The following is a 22,582-nucleotide window of genomic DNA, read 5'->3' on the forward strand; positions in this document are numbered from 1 at the left end:
CACTGAGGTGCTGCCAGCACTTCCATTTAAGCTGACAAAGATGAGGAAGCCAAGTCGCACTAGCCTCGAAAACCTGACCTAAGAATCGATATGTCTCCACTACTGTGAGTGGATCATCATTAAGGTAAAGTGCTGGCTCGAGATGAATGGTACGATGCTGACAGAAATGCATGACACACGTCTTCATGGCGGAAAACTGGAAGCCATGGGCTAGAGCCCATGACTGCGCCTTGTGGATAGCTCCCTGTAAGTGACACTCAGCAACACCAGTACTGGAGCAGCCGTACGAAATGCATAACTCGTCTGAATACAGAGAAGGTGAGATGGAGGGCCTGACAGCTGCTGCTAGACCGTTAATGACCACTAAAAATAGAGAGACACTCAATACAGAGCCCTGTGGGACTCCATTCTTCTGGATATCGATGGAAGTATGGGCGGCACCAACTTTGACATGGAAAGCAGGGTGCGACAGGAAGTTTTGGATAAAAATCTGGAGCAGGCCCTGGACACCCCACTCACAATGTGGCAAGGATATGATGTCGCCAGGTCGTGTCGTACGCTTTTCGTAAGTCAAAAAAAGACAGCAACCAGGTGTTGGCATCTGGAAAAGGATGTTCCAATGGCAGACTCGAGGGACACAAAATTATCAGTGGTAGAGCGACCCTAGCAGAAGCCGCCCTGACATGGAGCCAGTAGGCCACGTGACTTCAGGACCCAACCCAACCGCTGACACACCATACGTTCCAGCAGCTTACAAAGAACATTGGTGAGGCTGATGGGCCGATAGCTATCCACATCAAGCGGTTTTTTTCCGGGTTTGAGCACCGAAATAATGGTGCTCTCCCGCCATTGCGATAGAAAGATGCCATCGCACCAGATCCAGTTGAAGACTATGAGGATACGTCGCTTGTAGTCAGATGAGAGATGTTTAATCATCTGGCTGTGGATCCAATCAGGCCCAGGAGCTGCATTGGGGCAATGTGCAGGGGCACTGAGGAGCTCCCACTTTGTGAATGGGGTGTTACAGGATTCATTGTGGCACGTAGTGAATGAGAGGACTTTCCCTTCCAGCAACCGTTTGAGAGTGCGGAAGGCTGGGGGTAATTCTCCGACGCAGAGGCTCAAGCAAAGTGCTTGGCAATCATGTTTGCGTCGGTAGAGAACACGCCATTTATGGTAACACTGGGAACACCTGTTGGGATATGCTTCCCAAAAATACGTTTGACATTTGCCCAGACTTGGGAAGGTGACATATAGCACATAAGGGTAGAGACATATCTCGACCAACACTCCCACTTCAGACATATCTCGACCAACACTCCTGCTTCCGCCATTTGATAAGTTGGTGAACACGAGCCCGGAGCCGTTTAAAGGCTATGAGGAGCTGCAGGGAAGGATGCCGCAGTAGAGATCACTGACACTTCTTAATTGCTTCAGCAGCTTCTGGCAACCACTAAGGTTACTTACGCCAGGGCACCCTAAAGAGCGAGGGATCGCTTTTTCTGCCACAGAAACAATTGTGCTAGTCTCCTGCTTAACCATCACATTGACGTTACCGTGTGGGGGAGGTTCAACGGTGGCAGCAGAGGTGAAAGCTCCCCAGTCCTCCTTGCTTAAAGCCCATCTGGGCAGGTAGCTGTGGGCTTCACACAGGGGCAGTGACAGCAAGATGAGGAAGCGATCACTACCACACAGGTAGTCATGTGCTCTCCAGTGGATAGATGGGAGAAGTCCTGGGCTGCAAAGTGATAAATCAATGGCCGAGTAACTAGCATGAGCCACACTGAAATGTGTGGCGGCCCCAGTATTTAAGAGGCAGAGTTCGAATTGCGCCATTAAAGTTTTGACATCTCTGCCTCGGCCAGTAAGCATGGTACCACCCCACAAGGGGTTATGGGCATTAAAATCTTCCAGAAGTAAAAAGGGTTTAGGGAGTTGATCAATCAGTGCAGCTAATTCAGGGGTACTGCACCATCTGGAGGAAGATATACATTGCTGACAGTTATTTCCTGTGTTGTCCTTATCCTGACAGCACAGCTTCAACAGGGGTTTGAAGGGGCACAGTGTCACTGTAGACTGAGTTTAGGACATAAATGCAAACTCCACCTGACACTCAATTATAGTCGCTATGATTCCTGTAATATCCCTTTTAGCCACGGAGGAGGGCAGGGGTCAACATTGCTGGGAACCAGGTTTCCTGGGGGAGGGCAATGCAGATAACAGGTGTAAAGCTTAACAGTTGCTGTAGCTCAGCCAGGCAGTGGAAAAAACCGCCGCAATTCCACTGGAGAATGACCTAGTGAGACTGGGAAGGCATAGAACATTCAATGAGGCAGTTTACGCCTCAGGTTCATCTGCTGCCACTGACTTTTTGCTTGAGCAGTCTACAGGGTATTACAAAAAGGTACGGCCAAACATTCAGGAAACATTCCTCACACACAAATAAAGAAAAGATGTTATGTGGACATGTGTCCAGAAACGCTTAATTTCCATGTTAGAGCTCATTTTAGTTTCGTCACCTACGCTTCCACCTACGCTCAATGGAGCACGTTATCATGATTTCATACAGGATACTCTACCTGTGCTGTTAGAACATGTGCCTTTACAAGTACGAAACAACATGTGGTTCATTCACGATGGAGCTCCTGCACATTTCAATCTAAGTGTTCGTACGCTTCTCAACAACAGATTCTGTGACCGATGCATTGGTATAGGCGGACCAATTCCATGGCCTCCACGCTCTCCTGACGTCAACCCTCTTGACTTTCATTTACGGGGGCATTTGAAAGCTCTTGTCTACGCAACCCCGGTACCAAATGTAGAGACTCTTCGTGCTCGTATTGTGGACGGCTGTGATACAATACGCCATTCTCCAGGGCTGCATCAGCACATCAGGGATTCCATGCGACAGAGGGTGGATGCATGTATGCTCGCTAACGGAGGACATTTTGAACATTTCCTGTAACAAAGTGTTTAAAGTCACGCTGGTACGTTCTGTTGCTGTGTGTTTCCATTCCATGATTAATGTGATTTGAAGAGAAATAATAAAATGATCTCTAACATGGAAAGTAAGCGTTTCCGGACACATGTCCACATAACATATTTTCTTTCTTTGTCTGTGAGGAATGTTTCCTGAAAGTTTGGCCGTACCTTTTTGTAACACCCTGTATATACATTGTGTCTGAGGGTCTGGCGAGATATAGGTCCTCGGTGGGCGCCAGAATCTCCACCCCATCCTCAGATGCAGAGTTTATAAATAGCAGTGGTGTGGGTGCCACCACAATTTCCTTGGTCTTATGGGTGTTTTTTTATTTCTCTCGCTGCTCCTTGGGTTTCCCTGGCTGGGAGGACTTCACTGGCTCAGTCTCCGGGAATGAGGATGAACGTGAATCCCTACGACCAGCTGCTTTTGAGCTCTTCAGCCACTCGTAGGTGTCATTTTTCCCACTAGCCGAAACCTGGGAAGGGAGTGACCCAAGGGGGCCCTTCGTAGTGAGAGAAGCCGAAGAATACATGCTTCCTTGGCTTAGAAGTGGGGATTGACTCCCAATGGTTTGGGTGTGTGGGGGGGGGGGGGGGGGTGCTCCTGAAGTAGGTTGTGTGGGAGCAACATGGAGAGACGTGCCCCCCCCCCCCCCAACATCAGGGGGGCAGGTGTAGTCTTCCAGCTCTGAGAGGTGACTGGGGTTGGGGGAGCTGATTGTGCCAGAACTTGTCATACGTACACGACGCAGGCATTCAAATTTTCTCTTAGCCTCAGTGTAGGTCAGTCTGTCCATGGTCTTGTACTCCATGATTTTCCTTTCTTTCTGGAGAACCCTGCAGTCAGGCGAGCAAGGTGAATGGTGCTCTCCACAGTTGACACAGACGGGAGGCGGGGCACATGGAGTATTTGGGATGTGATGGGCATCCGCAATCTCGGCATGTGACACTGGAAGTACAGCAGGAAGACATACAACCGAACTTCCACCACTTAAAGCACCGCATTGGGGGACGGATATAGGGCTTTACATCACACCGGTAGACCATCACCTTGACCTTCTTAGGCAACGTATCACCCTCAAAGGTCAAGATGAAGGCACCGGAGGCATCCTGATTATCCCTCTGACTGGTGGACACGCCGAACTAAATGTACACTTCGCTACTCTAAACTGGCACGCAGCTCATCGTCAGACTGCAAAAGAAGGTCCCTGTGAAATATGATACCCTGGACCATATTTAAGCTCTTATGGGGTGTGATGGTTACAGAAACATCCCCCAGATTGTCACAAGCGAGTAATGTCTGTGACTGGGCAGAGGATGCCGTTTTGATCAAGACTGACCCAGATCTCATTTAGGACAAGCCCTCCACCTCCCCAAACTTGTCCTCTAAATGCTCAACAAAAAAACTGAGGCTTCATCATCATGAAAGATTCCCTACCAGCTCTTGAACATACAAGATACCAGGGCAAATAAGATCAGCTGCCATCCTTAGCCTGACATTCCTTCCAACGTGTGGCCAGGCAGGGGAACAATTTGGGGTCATACTTCTGGGCGTTTAATTGAGCTTGTGATCGCTTAGAGACTGCTGGTGTTTCACCACTGGCAAGAGATGGACTATGCTTCATCACGCGTCATACGTCCTGATGCCACCCATTCCGACCATGGGCCCTCATAGGTGCCACCCAGCCACAGCAAAGGCCATCTGGCAAGATGGCCATTGCTGGGAGTCCCGATGCCCCAAGGGGATGGGCATCTTCCCCTTGACATATGTAGGGAGTTAACAGTGCAGGCATCAGCAGAGCAATCCCAATGTGGTCAGGGGGCTACAACCAACAGGGTACATGGCGGCCCCATCACAACGGACTGGCTACCGTGCTGGATATCAGGTGCAAAGAAGTCCATGGTCATTGTCGACCCAGAAAGCGACACTGCATAGTGCTTGGTGGAAAACTCACCCAGGAAGGTTCCTTGCCCAAGAGATTGAGCAGGACTAAAATGTGATGACGAGAAAGTGGGCAAAAGATCTCAATGCACGACAGACACGATGCACCATGTAAGGCACCCTTCCCCAATTGGCTCACTCTTCGCGAAAATTTTGAAGAATGGAGGTCAAACCCTAGAAGGGACCATCACAAAGGCCAAAACGTGTGAAACTCCTTTTAGTTGCCTCTAACAACAAGCAGGAATACCTCGGGTCTATTCTCACCACCGGACCCACAGGGGGGCAGAAATTGGGGAGTGGATAGTAAACAGCTGATGTTCAGAGAGGGTAAACTGGAAGCCGATTTTGATCATAATCCCTGATATGAGAGACGGATTACTGTGTTTGGAAAAGAGGAAATGGTAGTTCGGATGCTTAAGGGACCTGCAAATGTGGTTAACATAATTGACAAGCAGTCATCGGCACCTGATCCACAATGGAGGGAATTTAGCCTCTACAAGTAAGCTGTTCATAGGATTAGTTCAAAAGGCTCCTGTCGCCACAGTGATTTATCAGACCCAGTATCCACAATGCTGAGGGAGATACCAAACCATATGCTGGACTTATAGGGGGACTTATCACTGCTTTGTAAAGCTGCGTAAGAGTAGTGCAATCTACACCCCAGCTGGTGATACTCAGACAGCGAAGTGTGACATGATGATCTACGACCACCACCACATTGAATAGTGGGTGATCAAGGTAAAGTTCAAGTTGGGGGTAAATGGTACAATGTCAACAGAAGTGAATCACTCAAGTCTTCGCGGTGGAAAATCTAAAACCACAGGTGACGGCCTATGCCAGCACCTTTCGTATGGTGCCTTATAATCTACATTCAGTGACACCCACACCAGAGGAGCAACAGTAGAGGCGAAAGTTGTCAGCATACAAGGGAGGTGATACTGAGGACCTCACAGCTGCTGCTAGACCATTGACAGCTGCTAGAAAGGGAGGGGCACTCAATACAGAACCCTGCGGGACTCTAACCTCTTGGGTATGGAGGGTACTGTGGAAAGCACCAACCCAAAAACCAGAACAGAGTGTGGCCTGGATGAAAATCTGAAGCAGACTCCCAAGACTCCACTCTTGCAAGGTAGCAAGGATGTGATGTCTTAAGTCTTTTGCAGGTCAAAGAAGACAGCTATAATGTGGGTATGTCAGACAAAACCTGTTCGGATGGCAGAATCCAAGTAAACCAGATTTATCAGTAGGGTAAACCGCCTTGGCGAAACCACCATGAGACAACACCCCATGACTCAAGGGGCCAACACAGTGTTGTCACGATGCGATGAAGCAACTTTAAGATAACATTGGTGACTCTTATTGGGCAATTCTCTAGAGGGTGCTTACACAGTTTCAATACTCGGACAATGATGCTTTTTCACTACTGCAATGGGAACTCGCCCTCAATGTAGGTGCAGTTAAAGATGGCAAGGAAATGCGCTTACCATTCACCAGTAGGTGCTTTATCATGCCGTCCAGCTCTGGTGCTGCATCACGGCAGTGGGCTAGGACATTGACAAACTCCCACTCAATGAAGGGAGCATTATATGGCTCCAGGTAGCATGTAGTGAAAAATAATTTCTTTTGCTCCTCCAGCTATTTTAAAACATGAAAGGCATGTTGATAATTTGCAGGCTCTGAGACTTTAGCATAGTGCAGAGCAAAACATTCAATGACAGCATTTTCGTCAGCATAGATAGTGCAATCCTAATACCAGATACACCTGCAGGCATCTGGTACCCAAAGAGATGTCTGATCTTAGCCCAAACCTAATAAGGGGAAGAACACTGTCCGATGGTTGAAACATACCGTTACCAACATTCTCACTTCCATCTTTTTATTAAGTGGGGGACCCGGGTGTTGGAGAGCCTGCCCTACAACCTCGAATAGCCTCCAATTTCCGATGACTGCCAAGGTACTGTCTTCCGTCGTGGTGGGTCTGAGGAACAGGGGACCACTAGATCATCTGCCAAAAGAATGGCGGTAGTTATATTCGGGACTGTCTCATCAATATCTCCAAACAGCAGAGGTGAAAGCACCCCAGTCAGCACTGTGAAGAGCCCATCTGGGCAGGCACCCAGCGGAGGGACAGGAAGATCAGCACGTGGTCACCAACATACAGGTCACCATGGACCCTCCATTGGAAGGATGGGACAAGATAGGAGCTGCAAATGGAAAGATCAATGGCCAAAAAGTTGTGTGTGCCACACTGAAGTGTTAGGGGGTACTAGTATTCAAGGGAAGAATGCCATATTGTGCCAGTAAATGTTGAAGGACTTTATGACAGTCAGTGATCATAGTTCCACACCACAAAGGGTTATGGGCATTGAAATCACCCAAGAGTAGGAGAGGTGGAGGGAGCTGAGAAACCAATGCAAACAGTATATTCTGAGACTTCACCATTGGGAAGGAGGTAAACGTTGAAGATGGTAATATCCTGAAATGTCCTTACACCAACAGCCACAGCCTACAAACTTGCTATACAGAGTGTCCAGAATGTACGTGCCAACTCCACCCGACGCCTTGTCATAAGTAGCGTTATTCTTATAATATCCACGGTATCCACGAAAGGCCAAGGTCTGCATTGCTGGAAACCAAGTCTCCTGAAGGGCAATGCAGAAGGTAGGACAAATGTTTAAAAGATGAATAGCTCAGCCAGGTGGTGGAAAATACTGCTACAATTCCTCTTGAGAATAATATCGTCGATGTATTTCGAGGCCTTGAACGAACAAAGAGAGAAGGTTATGCCTTAGGGTCACCTGCTATAACTGGTTAAGGGTTATGGCGTCAACATACATAGGCAATGAGTTCCGTTGTATGTTGCGAACTGGGGCCTCAGGAGCTGCCAGATTCTCCACCTCAGCCACAGTAATGGAACAGGGAGGATCTGGTGGCATGGGGGGACACTGGAATGTCATTCTTGCATTCATTCTCTTGTCTTACCTCTCCTTAGAGGGTTTTGATGATTTTGAGGGCTTCTCTGAATCAGTTGCAGGTACAGAGGTTGATCACGAAGCTCTGCGGCCAGCAGTCTGTTGTTCCTTCAGCCACTGGCTAGTGTCCGGATGTCGACCGGTGGAAATGTTGGAACACAGTGTCCCAAATAAGCCTGAGGAATATGATTTGTCTCTGGCTGGGAGGTGGGGACCAATGTCCCTGGTGCACAGGAAGCCACTTATCCCAAAGTATGTGTGGGAGAAGCAGCAAGAGGGGAGCCCCCAACCATCAGAGGGGACAGGCACGGGTGAGCAGCCCTGAGGACCCACTATAGGCGGTGTAATGGGCAGGAGTACCGTCCCCAAAGAGGGCGATGTTGTTGCGTGTGACATTGTTGGAAATGCTAGGTGCAAAAGCTCATACTTCTTTCCCTCTCAGTGGGCGAGTTTTCCCAGAGAGTATTTTATTCTCTCTCTGGAAAACAGTGCAATTTGGTGAGCAGGGAGAATGGTGCTTTCAACAGTTGACGCAGATGGGGGCAGGGGCACAAGGAGCATTCACATGTAGCGCTTGTCCACAATCTCAACATATGGGGCTCGCACTGCAATGCAAAGACATGTATCTGAATTCCAGACACTTGCATCACTGCACTGGGGCAGGGAGAGGGAGCATACAGTTTCACAGCACATTGGTATACCATCACCCTGAAGTTTTCAAGCAATGAATCACCCTCAAAGGCCAAGATTAAGGCACATGTAGCAACCCTATTGTCATTTGGCCCTCCTATATACTTGACAGATGAAGTGTACACTGAATTGCTCCAAGGTAGCACTTAGCTCATCATCTGATTGTAAGTCCAGGTCTCTGTGGAAAATGATGCCCTGAACCAAATTTAGACTTATGGGGAGTGACAGTTGCCAGTATGTCACCCATCTTGTTACAAGCGAGCAACAGCCGTGACTGGGCAGGGGCTGCCATTTTGATCAAAACTGACCCACTTTTCATTTTACAGGTGGCTGCCACTTGCCCAACCTTACCTTCCAAGTTCTCAACAAAAAATAACTGCTTTATGGCAAGAAGGAATCTGCATCAATTCTCAAACAAATGAAGCATTGCTCTGCTTGCCGCCAAGCCCTACATTCCTCCCACGGCATAGCGAGGGAAGGAAACATTTTAGGGTCATCTCTCTCTGCACTGAAAGAGGAATGTCCTTTCATGGAGACTGCTAGAACTGTATGGCCACTAGCAGGAGATAACTTCATTCACTTCCTCTGCGGCTCATCTGCAGGGGAGCCTTTCACTCTCAATGGGGCCTCTCCCCACCCAGCCTCAGAAATGGCAATCGGGCCATAATCTGTTGCTCAGACTCCCTGCGCCCCAGTCATTACAGGCACATGTCCCATGGCATACACAGAGTTTTCAGCTTCAGCACCAACAGTGTGACCCTGCGTGGCCTGGGGGCTACTGTGGTGGAGGTACTTGACGCCCCCCCCTCCCCAACAGGATGACTACTGTGTTGTGTTTTGGCTGTATTGCCATATTAAAGGGAATGGTGCACATATGGAAAGGCACAAAGGTGGAGCATACACTGCCCTGGATGACCTTCTTGCACAATTCACACTTCTGGAGAATTTTGAAAATTGATGGTACGTCAAATCCAACAACAGGGACCATGTGTTTGTTTAATGAAAAATTGTAGAATATGCTGGAAGTGGAAACTTGGGGTCCAGTCATAAATCCGATCCAAGCTGGGTCAGCACCATGAAAACCAACCAAGAGGCAGAGGGGGAAATGGATAGTGGAAGTAATGCTGCAAAGGCTGGAGCCCCATAGTAGCTAGTCACGAACCACAACTGCTAGAAATAATGTTGCCTGGGCCAAAGAGACTACTCCTTACACAGTCAAGTTAGAAAGGAGCCCACCTCATGTAATGATATGGGCAGCAATGACATCACAACATTTGCTTCGCCCATACTTTTTTGTAGAGACTGAACGGCACAAGTTATTTGCCTACGCAACAAACATGATTCATATCTCAGCTTGATGCAAAGGGCCTCACAAAAATCATACAGTTGCAGCAAGAGAGAGCCTCCTCACTATGCTCTTGCAGTGCGCGAGTTCCTAAATGAACTCTTTCTAGAATGTTGGATAGGTCGTGGTTCACCAGTAACACCTGCATATGCTATCTTCATGTAGTCATGCTACAAGACCAGCACAATACTATTCAGGATGCATTTCACACTATGGAAATGGAAATGAGCGCTTGGCGTCATTGGCCGGGAGGCCCCTTATGGGGCAGATCCAGCCGCCTTGGTGCAGGTCTCAGTACATTGGACGCCACATTGGGCGACCTGCGCGCCCGATCGGGATGAAATGATGATGACAACACAACACCCAGCCCCTGAGCGGAGAAAATCCCCGACCCAGCCGGGAATTGAATCCGGGCCCGTAGGACGGCAATCCGTAACGCTGTCCACTCAGCTATCGGGGCAAACATTTCACACTATGAAACCAAACATGCTCAAAAATATGCCAAGAACATGGAGATGTATGGAAATGTGTTCACAGCACAGTGGGGAACATACCAATATATTTGACACTTAAAAGTAAGTACTAGTTCTAAAACAAAACAAATCAATTAGCATTCAACACTAGGGGCACACGGACCTGTCGCCCACCCTAAGATCTTGACTCTACAATCACTTAAGTCAACAAAATTGCTACAGTGAACACCACCCCCAACCCTTGCCAACCAGAAGACTAATCTGTCACATAGCCCAGTGTCCAATTTAGGTTGGAAGATTGGAATGAAGGGGTGAGGCCAACAAATATAAATACGAAATAAATGTTTTTAACATACTGACATGCAGTGTAGCCATGTTCAACTCACTTTTTATTATAAAGATTAAAACTGCAATGTAAATTCAAAACACCTATATATAATGGTTACTTCTTGGAGAAGTATTTTGGTGTGAATTATGAACACATATCACACAAAAACTATAAAAAAGCAAGGGGTCCTCTACTAAACTTTTAAGTAACAAATACACATGCTTTCTGATAACAAGCATTGAACAGTAATGTTTGAAACCAATGAAGCAAGTGACAAATTTCATAGAGTAGCACACAGACAGCTATGACTAAGAATCTAGCAAATTTCTTGACTGTCCCAGTTTCACTTTACCAGTGACTGCCCAGTGTTTATGCATGTTAATGGGCATAACTTGGTAAAATTACATCAGCACTTTTGTATGCTGCTGTAAGTATAGAATTGTGAGCAGTGACTTAATGTAAACTTTCAATTTGTTATAAACTTTCATGACAAATACTCTATCAGCAGCTTTGTCAAACAGATGCTAATTAAATACAAGTACAATGGGCTCAATATATACAAGGGTTGGAACTTTAATAGTGGCAACTATTTATTTACAGCTCATACTAAATAGATATATGTTTCAAAGTTTTACTGATCTTCAAAGTAGCCACCAGCATTGTGTATAACCCGTTGCCAGTGCTGTGGAAGTCTTAGAATACTCTTAGCAGTGCCAGTTCTGTTGACAATTGAGCAACAAATTTGCAGCAGTTCTGAAGCAAATGCCATGAAGTGTTTCCTTCAGTTTAGAAATCTAATTGATCTCACGAGGGCTTAAGTAGGGGAGTGCAGTAGGTGGTCTAGCACTTAGCCCCATCAGTAACAGCTTGCACTGTGTGTGCTTCAGCATTGTCCTGCAAAATGATGGTCAGGTCCTGCAGAAAGTGTCATCACTTCCACCTCTATGCTGTTCATTTTTGGAACACAACCTATGACCAGCTTCGAGGCAGAAGTGATGACACTTTCTGCAGGACCTGATCATCATTTAGCACGTACAGTGCAAGCTATTATTTATTTGTTTGACTGACGGGGCAGCTAAGTGCTATACCACATACTGCACTCCCCTGACTTAAGCCTTCGTGAGTTCAACTCTACTTCTAAACTAAAGGAAACACTTCACGGCATTTGCTTCAGAACTGCTACAAATTCGTCCGCGCCGCTCGAGCTGTCAACACAACTGGCACCGCTAAGAGCATACTACGACTTTCACATAGCTGGCAACGGTTTATACACAATGCTGGTGACAACTTTGAAGGTCAGTAAAACTTTGAAACACGTCTCTATTTTGGGAGAACTGTAAATAAATAGTTGCCACTATTGAAGTTCCAACCCTCGTATTATCCAATTCCATTTGCTACTAGCTATAGTTCAATAGACAGCTAGTTAAATAGCAAATCGGTAAAACAATACTTCATGGTCATACCACGATAGCAGTTTGAAGCAAATATCCGCAGCTCCAATTTCTTTGAAAATTTATCGGTGAGATCCGGGACACAAAACTACTCACAAAAAGATAGAACTGACAACAAAATTTACTAGGCATCTGACCTATACTCACCATTAGAGACATTAATTCTTTCTGTAGCCTGAAAAAGAGAGAAGCATCATATCATCAGTTTTCAGGTTGATCTATGAACTGAGTTAGAAACAAGCAACTTCCTGCATTAAAATATTATCCACAACACCAACAAAATAAACAGAAATACATTACCTCTTACTAACTGCATGATTATCTCTTGAGATTGTTTGCGATTCTTCATTTGCTTTCGCAAGCGTCCTACTGTCATCTACAAGACGATTGGTCTCTTGTGCCATCCCTTAACGTACGTTGCTTTCAAAACCAATATAAATGTGGCACCCCAGTTTTTAAAACTACTCACAGCCAATAAGATATCTGGAACAGAGCGCTCACTGTGTTCATAATGCAAAGTTTATCTGAGGAAGAACAAACAATCACAACAGCGGCACCAAGGAGGTTCGGCAACACACACAGCGAGATACAGATGAAAAATATTGTTTGGCTCGAACATTCTAAAGGCAGTTAGTAGGTGGCCAAAAAATGCCAAGTACAAGTAACTTAAGAATAACATAAATTAACTGTGGGTCCAAAACAGGTTTATAAAATCTGACAAAAAGTAAAGGGGCCTGCACAAGCTCAATACTTATTGACAATAATGGTTTGTCAAACCTTCAATATATGGAAGCGACCTCACACTAACAAAAACAATGATAAAAATTGCCTTTGACAACACTAGTTTACACGGTTAAGATGTCGAAGACCCAAAAGAAAGCGTTTACTGCAATTATATTAGTTCTATCTTGCAAGCAACAGAAAACAACGAGAAAGAGGAAATGAGTGCGAGATTATTATTAGTATCGATACGAGCTAAAATCGGGAAGCAAAACACGTTAATGAGGGAGACAGTCGCATTCGGCAAGAGATAGGCACATCTTAGAGATATTTCTGGCGACAGACCGGTCATTCCAATGCTCGAAATTTAGTTCTGTAATATCAGCAAGCACAATTAGTAAAATTCTATGGCAACTTATGAAGCAATTATATCTCCACGGCAAGGACCTGTTCAGGAAATTAACGTTAAACATTTCTTTTTTTATGCTTTGTGGTAATTTGGTGGAACTGACACGCACTTCAGAGATCTCTTACTAGTCACTGCAGATATATGACGTATTTTTCGAAATTTGTACGTTTTTCAGAACTGCTGTGTAACGCAACAATCCATATTATATTATAAAATTAATGAAGTAAGCGACGCCATAGGAAATCCTCCGTTTACTATCCGAAAGTGGTATATACAATTATTACCCTTGCATATGTCTATTAAAATTCTTTTGTGTTAAAAGACTCGTTGAGAATTCAATCTAAGGTATGATATGCAATGGCGAATCGAAAAAAATAAACAGTGCACACTAACACCTCGTTGCTGGTTCCTGAAGCTCTGTCACCACCTGAATGGAGAATATTGTCAAACAGTCAATAATTGACCTCACACATTAAGTATGTATTGACAATACATGAACTAGAATCAGAATACCAGGTCACCAATTTTTTTTTTAAACCTAGTGCTGGTCTGCAGCAGGTGACAGAGGATTTAGGATCACTTTGCAAAGATTTCACTAAGGAAGACACCGTGGTTATAGTGGGTGGGACGTGGCAAAGACTGCATCAGCATCAAAGCACACTTGTGTTGAGTTTGTATCTGTTCTTGGACGCCATTACCGACCTCATTTGAACTCTTCTGTGAAGAGAATTAATTTGGAGTTGGGACAGCTGCTTATGTCAGGTGCAGGGTCACGCATTGGTGTGGTTCCTGTTGATTCTCTCAGTAGGGGTGATTATACTAGGCATGGCCCATACCTCTACAGGAAAGGGAAGGGTAAACTGGCTGGGAAAATAGCAGGAAAGTTAAAGGGGGGAGGCACTGTCATGAGTGATAAAATACCAGTGGTTATAGGGTTCAGAAAAGACCTTTTTTAGGGTAGGGATGACAGAAAGAAACCAAATTTTAAGAGAGGTTAGGAGTGAGAACAAGCTACAGTTTGAGAAAGAAACCAAAAAACATAATTCTAGCTTGTTACATCAGCATAAACAGCTATTGGTTAAGAATTTTCAACAGTCAGCAGATATTTCATCTCTGAGTTACTGAGTTAAGACTCAGTCAATGTGATATGTCAGCTATCTTTAAAGCATCAAAATATTCGAGGACTGAGAAATAAAATTAATGAATTAATAATTTGCATAGATGAATTAGAGTCCTCAAACCCAGCTGACATAATCTGCCTCTCTGAATATCATGTGACCACTGGTATAGAACTTTTAAGTGTTACAGGGTTTAGGTTAGCGTCTCAGTTTTGTAGAGCAGAAATTGAGAAAGACGAGTTGCCACATTCATCAGGAACTGTCATAAATGTAAGAACATTGGCTTTCATAAATTTTGCCTAGAACAGCATATGGAAGCATGTGGAACAGAAGTAGAATTTCACAAAAAATCCTTCATGATATTAAGTGTATATCGAGCACCTGCAGGTAACTTTAATCTGTTCGTAAACCACCTTGAAGCTGCACTGGCCCATTTAACAACCAAAAACAAAGAATTAGTTGTTGCTGGTGATTTCAATGTAGGTTTCCTCAAAGACTCTCCCAAAAAGAACTTATTTGAGTTAGTAACACTGTCATTCAACTTAATTCCTTCTGTAAAGTTCCCCACTAGGATAGCCAATTGCTCACAAACAGCCATTGATAATATCTTTATAGAAAAGTCCAATGAACAAAATGATGTTACAAAACCAATATTCTATGGTCTATCACACCATGACATGCAGTTCCTTCTGTTAAATGTTAATACTGAACAGGATATAAAATCTGTTAAATTTGAGCTCAAGAGGTTAATCAATAAGCCAAAAATTGATTATTTAGGACACTCCTCAGAGACGTTCACTGGACTGATGTTTACAGTGCTCATGGCATGAATGAAAAATACAACACTTTGCTAATAAAGTGCTTACCTTATTTGAACACTGTTTTCCCCCAAAACTAACCAAAGTTAGAGCAAAGTCTACAAAGAAGCTATGGATTAATCAAGGAATAGGGATATCTTTTAAAACAAAAAGGAAACTGTATCTGTCAATCCGAAACAGTTCTGATGTTGATGCTATGGCACATTACAAGAAATACTGCAAAACATTGAAGACTGTAATACGGACATCAAAGCAAATATATTACATGGAAAAGATAGTCATATCAGATAACAAAATAAAGACTAGATGGGATATAGTGAAGGAGACTGGTAGAACCAGACATGAAGAGGGACAAATAGCATTAAGAGTAAATGATACATTGGTGACAGGTGTGTGTAGTGTCGTAGAACTTTTTAACAAACATTTTATAACTGTTGCTGAAAAGATGGGGTTGTCAGGTTCTGTAGATGCTGCTATGGAATACCTCAGACCAGACATTTCAAGTAACTTCCATAATATGAATTTGACCCTAACTATCCCAGCAGAAATAATGTCCACCATAAAATCTTTAAAATCAAATACATCTAGTGGGTATGATGAAATATCAACAAAGTTAATTAAAGAATGTGATTCTGAGTTAAGTAACATATTAAGCTATCTGTGTAACCAGTCGTTTATTAGTGGAATATTTCCTGAATGGTTGAAATATGCTGAAGTTAAGCCATTGTTTAAGAAGGGAGATAAAGAAATAGTATCAAATTTCCATCCAATTTCACTTTTGCCAGCATTCTCAACAATTTTAGAAAAAGTAATGTACAATCGGCTTTATAACCATCTTATCTCAAATAACATACTGTAGAAGTCGCAGTTCGGATTTCTGAAGGGTTCTGATATTGAGAAGGCTATCTACACTTACAGTGAAAATGTGCTTAATTCACTAGACAAAAAATTACAGACAACTGGTATATTTTTCGATCTGTCAAAGACAATTGACTGTATAAATAACAATATCCTTTTAAGTAAATTGGAAAATTATAGTGTAACAGAAATGCTGAGAAATGGTTCGGATCTCATATCTCTGGCAGGAAACAAAGGGTGTTATTAGGTAAGAGACATGTATCACGCATCATCCAACTGAGAACTAATTACATGTGGTGTCCCAAAAGGTTCCATTTTAGGGACCTTACTTTTTCTTGTATATATCAATGACCTTTCATCAGTAACATTACCAGATGCCAAGATCGTTTTGTTTGCTTATGATTCAAACATTGCAATAAATAGAAAATCAAGTGTAGTCTTAGAAAGATCGGTTAATAAAAAAATTGTGGACATTAATCACTGGTTCCTAGCCAATTATTTGTCACTAAACTTTGAAAAGACACACTACAGTCAGTTCAGAACTTGTAAGGGGTGTCCCACGAATATATTCCTCACATATGATTACAAGCATATAGAATAAGTGGACATTGTGTAAGACGTTGTGGTCTCCTGATCTTCATTGCTTACATATTCCGCTCTCACAATCATATTCCGCACTTCAACACGCTTCATTCTATCCCAGTCTCGATAAGATAAAGTCAATGTTGTATGAATTCATGTAAACGATATGCAAATAACAAGTAAATTGCAAATGTGCACCGAGGTTGAAATATTTGAGGCAGGCATACACACACACATTCAAGACATGACGGTCACAAAAGCTTTTAGTCTGGGAGAGGCAAACCTCATGCCAGGAGGCCAGTCCCTTCAGAGGATGAGTCAACCTATCTACGTCGGCCGGCGACTGCCCGTAGAGCAGACAGCGTTTGCCCGAGTGAAAGGGAGAACGATCCCGAATTCGGCATAAAAGCAAATTCCGCTACATTGTGTGGGAGAGCCCAGCCTACGCATTCTTTACAGACATAGCACGCAGTTTTAGAGGTTTTCACAGGGAGACAGCAAACGCCAAACGCTGATGCTACAGATTTCCGGATTAGTCGCCTTATACGAAACGTCATTCTGCCGTTTTAGAAGAGTAATGCTGATTGGCAGACGATATTCCTGACGCCTTGAGCTGAAGGAGTAATGGAAGAGACCGAAAGATATACCCTTTCATGTCTGGCGTGGAGAGGATCCATTCCATTGTCGCTCTTGGAGCGAGAACACATAACGAGAGCGTGTGTGCTCGTATGTGTACTCAAAGAGCGAGGAACAAGTCTCTCCTCAGTACTTCACTGGGAGAGCACCTCTGTCGAGAGCAAATCGGAGTGCGATGCTATATTGAGTCCTTGCGATTAAGCGTTGTTCACTGTGTTGGCCGCCACACTTATTGTGCGGCGTGAATGGACAGAGTTATAGTTAAACGCCTGCACGCGAACTTTTGAGTGGCATTGCGGTGAACTGGTTATCTAACCGGTATACCACGCCAATAGTTAGACTAGGGGCAAATAGGAATCCTTGACTTCATCAAGGCGTAGGGAGAGTTTTATTGACGAAGGTCAATCTAGATAGACGAGAGTTATCTTATTTGTCAGCAGCGAGCGGCACAGACAGCAGTCATCGCAGCTTACGGTATTGTGCGCTACAGCTCTTGCGAGCCCCATATATCCTCCACAACAGTACGCTTCACTGCATATCACACACGACAGCCTCGATCATGCCTAGCAACATTCTAATGGATAATTATTCAAGTTGAGTAGGCGTGGCTCTCAGCCATTCTGCCAAGTCAATAACAATCTTAAACTTTGTATAGAAATTTCATTAGCGAATCCTATCCTTAAGAGGTAACTTCACATTCCGAAAAGAACCTGGAAATAACTTGTTCAGTTCATAACTAAAAGTGCCATTGTGATTTCTCAGAATTTTTGCAAAAAAAAATTATTTTCGTTAGTTTCATGGTTTTCTTACACTGACTAGCACTACTCCAGTACCCAAGTATCCCACTAGTTACGCAAGAAATTTTGTGAATTTTTGTGTCATTTCCTTACAGCAGACGACTCCAGAAGATATTTATTGTTGAAAGTTTTTCACGCATTTCTCTTTAGCACGTTAGGAGCGTCTGTCTGACTTCTGTAGTAGTGTGGGGGTGGAAATTGCATCTTGCTGGAGCCACAGGGTAAAGGGTACATCTCAGATTAATCCGTTGCGCAGAATGACAGAATAGCACCCACACGTCGGTCACAATTGTTAAATTCTTGGGATTACAGCTTGATAATAAATTCATCTGGGAGGAGCACACCACAGAACTGCTGAAGCATCTAAACAAATCTCTATTTGCAATGTGAATTCTGTCAGACATAGGGGAAATAAAAATGAAAAATGTGGCATACTATAGTTACTTTCATTCCATAATGTCATATGGGATTATTTTTTGGAGTAATTCGTGAAGCCAAGCTAAAGTTTTCTGGGCACAAAAACGTGCAGTAAGAATTATATGTGGTGTGAACTCAAGAACATCCTGCAGAAGCCTGTTTAGGGAACTAGGGTTACTAATTTCTGCTTCCCAATATATTTATTCCTTACTGAAATTTGTCATTAAAAATACATCACTACTTCAAACCAATAGCTCAATTCATGGAATCAATACTAGAAATAAGAATAATCTTCAAAAGGATTTAAAGTCACTTACTCTTGTACAAAAAGGTGTGCATTATTCAGGAACAGCAGCCATAAAAATCTTAACAGCCAATTAAATTCACTTTAAGAGAAGCCTAAAGGATTTATCGGTGGCCAACTCCTTCTACTCCATTGACGAATTTCTCAGTAGAACCAGATGATTTGTGTGTGTGTGTGTGTGTGTGTGTGTGTGTGTGTGTGTGTGTGTGTAAGTACAATATCACTTCACAACGATTTCAGTGCAGTAATGTGTTCATTGTAAATAAGTGTGTAGTTCTATTACATGTTTATTACCTTATAAATAAAAAACTTTTTTATTTTAATTTCAGTGCATTAGTGTTTGTAAAATATTTTTTTCATATCGAGTTCATTAAAAAACTGACGATCATTCCACTTGGGAACTGTGGAAGGTACATCAGCTTATTTGTTTCAGTTGTAAATCTTTGTCATGTATTATTGTTTTTTTGACATGTTCTACATCCTGGAGGACCTCCTCACTATGGATCAATTGGAATGAAAGTAAATCTAATCTAATCTAAACAATACTGAGAATATTTTGAGGTCTATCAATACTGCTCATCAGTATTTTTAGGATTGAAAATAATTCATTCAGACAGTCAATACAGGGTGTTACAAAAAGGTACGGCCAAACTTTCAGGAAACATTCTTCACACACAAAGAAAGAAAATATGTTATGTGGACATGTGTCCGGAAACGCTTACTTTCCATGTTAGAGCTCATTTTATTACTTCTCTTCAAATCACATTAATCATGGAATGGAAACACACAGCAACAGAACGTACCAGGGTGACTTCAAACACTTTGTTACAGGAAATGTTCAAAATGTCCTCTGTTAGCGAGGATCCATGCATCCACCCTCCATCGCATGGAATCCCTGATGCGCTGATGCAGCCCTGGAGAATGGCGTATTGTATCACAGCCATCCACAATACAAGCACGAAGAGTCTCTACATTTGGTACCGGGGTTGTGTAGACAAGAGCTTTCAAATGCCCCCATAAATGAAAGTCAAGAGGGTTGAGTTCAGGAGAGCGTGGAGGCCACGGAATTGGTCCGCCTCAACCAATCCATCGGTTACCGAATCTGTTTTTGAGAAGCGTACGAACACTTCGACTGAAATGTGCAGGAGCTCCATCGTGCATGAACCACATGCTGTGTCATACTTGTAAAGGCACATGTTCTAGCAGCACAGGTAGAGTATCCCGTATGAAATCATGATAATGTGCTCCATTGAGCGTAGGTGGAAGAACATGGGGCCCAATCAAGACATCACCAACAATGCCTACCCAAACGTTCACAGAAAATATGTGTTGATGACGTGATTGCACAATTGCGTGCGGATTCTCGTCAGCCCACACATGTTGATTGTGAAAATTTACGATTTGATCACGTTAGAATGAAGCCTCATCCGTAAAGAGAACATTTGCACTGAAATGAGGATTGACACATTGTTGGATGAACCATTCGCAGAAGTGTACTCGTGGAGGCCAATCAGCTGCTGATAGTGCCTGCACACGCTGTACATGGTACGGATACAACTGGTTCTCCCGTAGCACTCTCCACACAGTGACGTGGTCAACGTTACGTTGTACAGCAGCAACTTCTCTGACGCTGACATTAGTGTTATCGTCAACTGCACGAAGAATTGCCTCGTCCATTGCAGGTGTCCTCGTCGTTCTAGGTCTTCCCCAGTCGCGAGTCATAGGCTGGAATGTTCCGTGCTCCCTAAGACGCCGATCAATTGCTTCGAACGTCTTCCTGTCGGGACACATTCGTTCTGGAAATGTGTCTCGATACAAACGTACCGCGCCACAGTTATTGCCCCGTGCTAATTCATACATCAAATGGGCATCTGCCAACTCCGCATTTGTAAACATTGCACTGACTGCAAAACCACGTTCGTGATGAACACTTACCTGTTGATGCTACGTACTAATGTGCTTGATGCTAGTACTGTGGAGCAATGAGTTGCATGTCAACACAAGCACTGAAGTCAACATTACCTTCCTTCAATTTGGTCAACTGGCGGTGAATCGAGGAAGTACAGTACATACTGACGAAACTAAAATGAGCTCTAACATGGAAATTAAGCGTTTCCGGACACATATCCACATAACATCTTTTCTTTATTTGTGTGTGAGGAATGTTTCCTGAAAGTCTGGCCGTACCTTTTTGTAACACCCTGTATATGGAAAATTTGACAATATTGTTGAACGTGTGAGTGTCCTTCAAATTGTGTACATCTCTGACACATGTTCACTTAAGTGATCGAAGTAAGAAACTAGTTTCTCATATATCATAAAAACATTTCCGGTCTCAAAGCAATTCAGATGGCATATGCCATACTGGTGAGGCACAGCCAATTGCCGAAACTCGCATTAGAACCTAAACCTGCATTAAAGTTTTCTGTAGTTTTCCAAAATTCTCTTAGGTAAATGGCAGGATGAAAAAGATAGGATAGATTTAATTCCTCATCACTGTATGGTTTGATCTTAGAACCAGCTGTAATGACCTACATGCCAATATGATGACGATCTTTATTTTTCTTCTCTCTCCACTCAGTCTCAAAAGAGAGGCAAGATTATTAATAAACTGACAAGTTTGCGATTTTCGTTATCATCAACCTGTAATCGTCGTTCTATTACACTTAACTTACTGCATCACTTAGGGAAATTTTTATTTTCTTAATCTTCAATGTACTCGTATGTGATTTAAGTAGATTAGCTTGTTCCTAAACCACTGTATACAAGTTTTAGTGAAAAAACTATTTAAATGGTTTCATTATAAGGCTGCAATAGCATGAATGACTACAGGTGTTATAAAGACTGATAATAAAGGTAGGAAAAGATTTTTGCTTAGCGAGAGTGACAGGATACAGACTGCTCCTTTTAAACTGATATTTATTTGTAACTAAATTTTTTATGTTTGCTGGCAAATTATTGAAGATGGATATTCCTTTTTAACTAAAGTAAGTGCTTTTAAGTCCTTGTGCAGATCATTTTTGTTCCTGGTATTGTATGTATGAACTGAGCTGTTTGTTGGAAAAAGAGATATATTATTTAGGACAAAATTCATTAAGGAGTAAATATGCTGAGAGGCAGTAGTTAGTATACCCAGTTCTTTGAAGAGTTTTCTACAAGACGTCTGTGAGTTTATTCCACAAATAATCAGTATTACACGCTTTTGGACTCTGAAAACTTTTGTTTGACTTGATGAGTTACCCCAAAATATTATACCACATGACATTATGGAATGAAAGTAGGCAAAGTATGCAAGCTTTTTCATTTTTATGTCGCCTATGTCTGCTAACACTCGAATTTCAAATACAGATTTGTTAAGGCGTTTCTGCAGCTCTGTGGTGTGCTCCTCCCATCTGAATTTATTATCAAGTTGTAATCCCAGGAATTTAAGACTGTCAACCTCTTCTATCTGCTCTTCTTCATACTTTATGCATATGCTAGGTGCAAACCTCTTACAGGTTCTGAATTGCATATAGTGAGTCTTTTCGAAGTTCAATGTCAGTGAGTTGGCTTTAAACCATTTATTAATATCCATGAAAATATCATTATCAGATCTTTCTAGAACTACACTCAACATACTATTTATTGCAATACTTGTGTCATCTGCAAACAAAATGAACTCTGCTTCTGGCAGTGTAACTGATGGATCCTTGTGGGACACCACATGTAATTTCTTCCCATTCTGATGATGACTGATGACT

The 22,582-nt window shown here is 43.2% G+C and overlaps 1 protein-coding gene across 3 annotated transcripts in view; it reads right to left on the minus strand.

Moving 5' to 3' along the window:
* Positions 1-12,720, minus strand: part of LOC126195332 (ubiquitin-conjugating enzyme E2 C) — a 57,830-nt gene extending 45,110 nt beyond the window's left edge. For 2 of the 3 annotated variants that reach the window (XM_049933904.1, XM_049933906.1), the window contains exons 1-2: positions 12,484-12,720; positions 12,331-12,358 (exon numbers count right to left, since the gene is read on the minus strand). In XM_049933904.1, the coding sequence (XP_049789861.1) occupies positions 12,331-12,358; positions 12,484-12,587 (132 nt within the window). In that variant the 5' untranslated portion in view covers positions 12,588-12,720. The remainder of the gene's footprint in view (positions 1-12,330; positions 12,359-12,483) is intronic. The other variant, XM_049933903.1, reaches the window with a different exon arrangement.
* Positions 12,721-22,582: the final 9,862 nt, after the last annotated feature.

The sequence above is a fragment of the Schistocerca nitens genome, chromosome 7 (assembly GCF_023898315.1).
Source record: "Schistocerca nitens isolate TAMUIC-IGC-003100 chromosome 7, iqSchNite1.1, whole genome shotgun sequence".
NCBI classification, from domain to species: Eukaryota; Metazoa; Arthropoda; class Insecta; order Orthoptera; family Acrididae; genus Schistocerca; species Schistocerca nitens.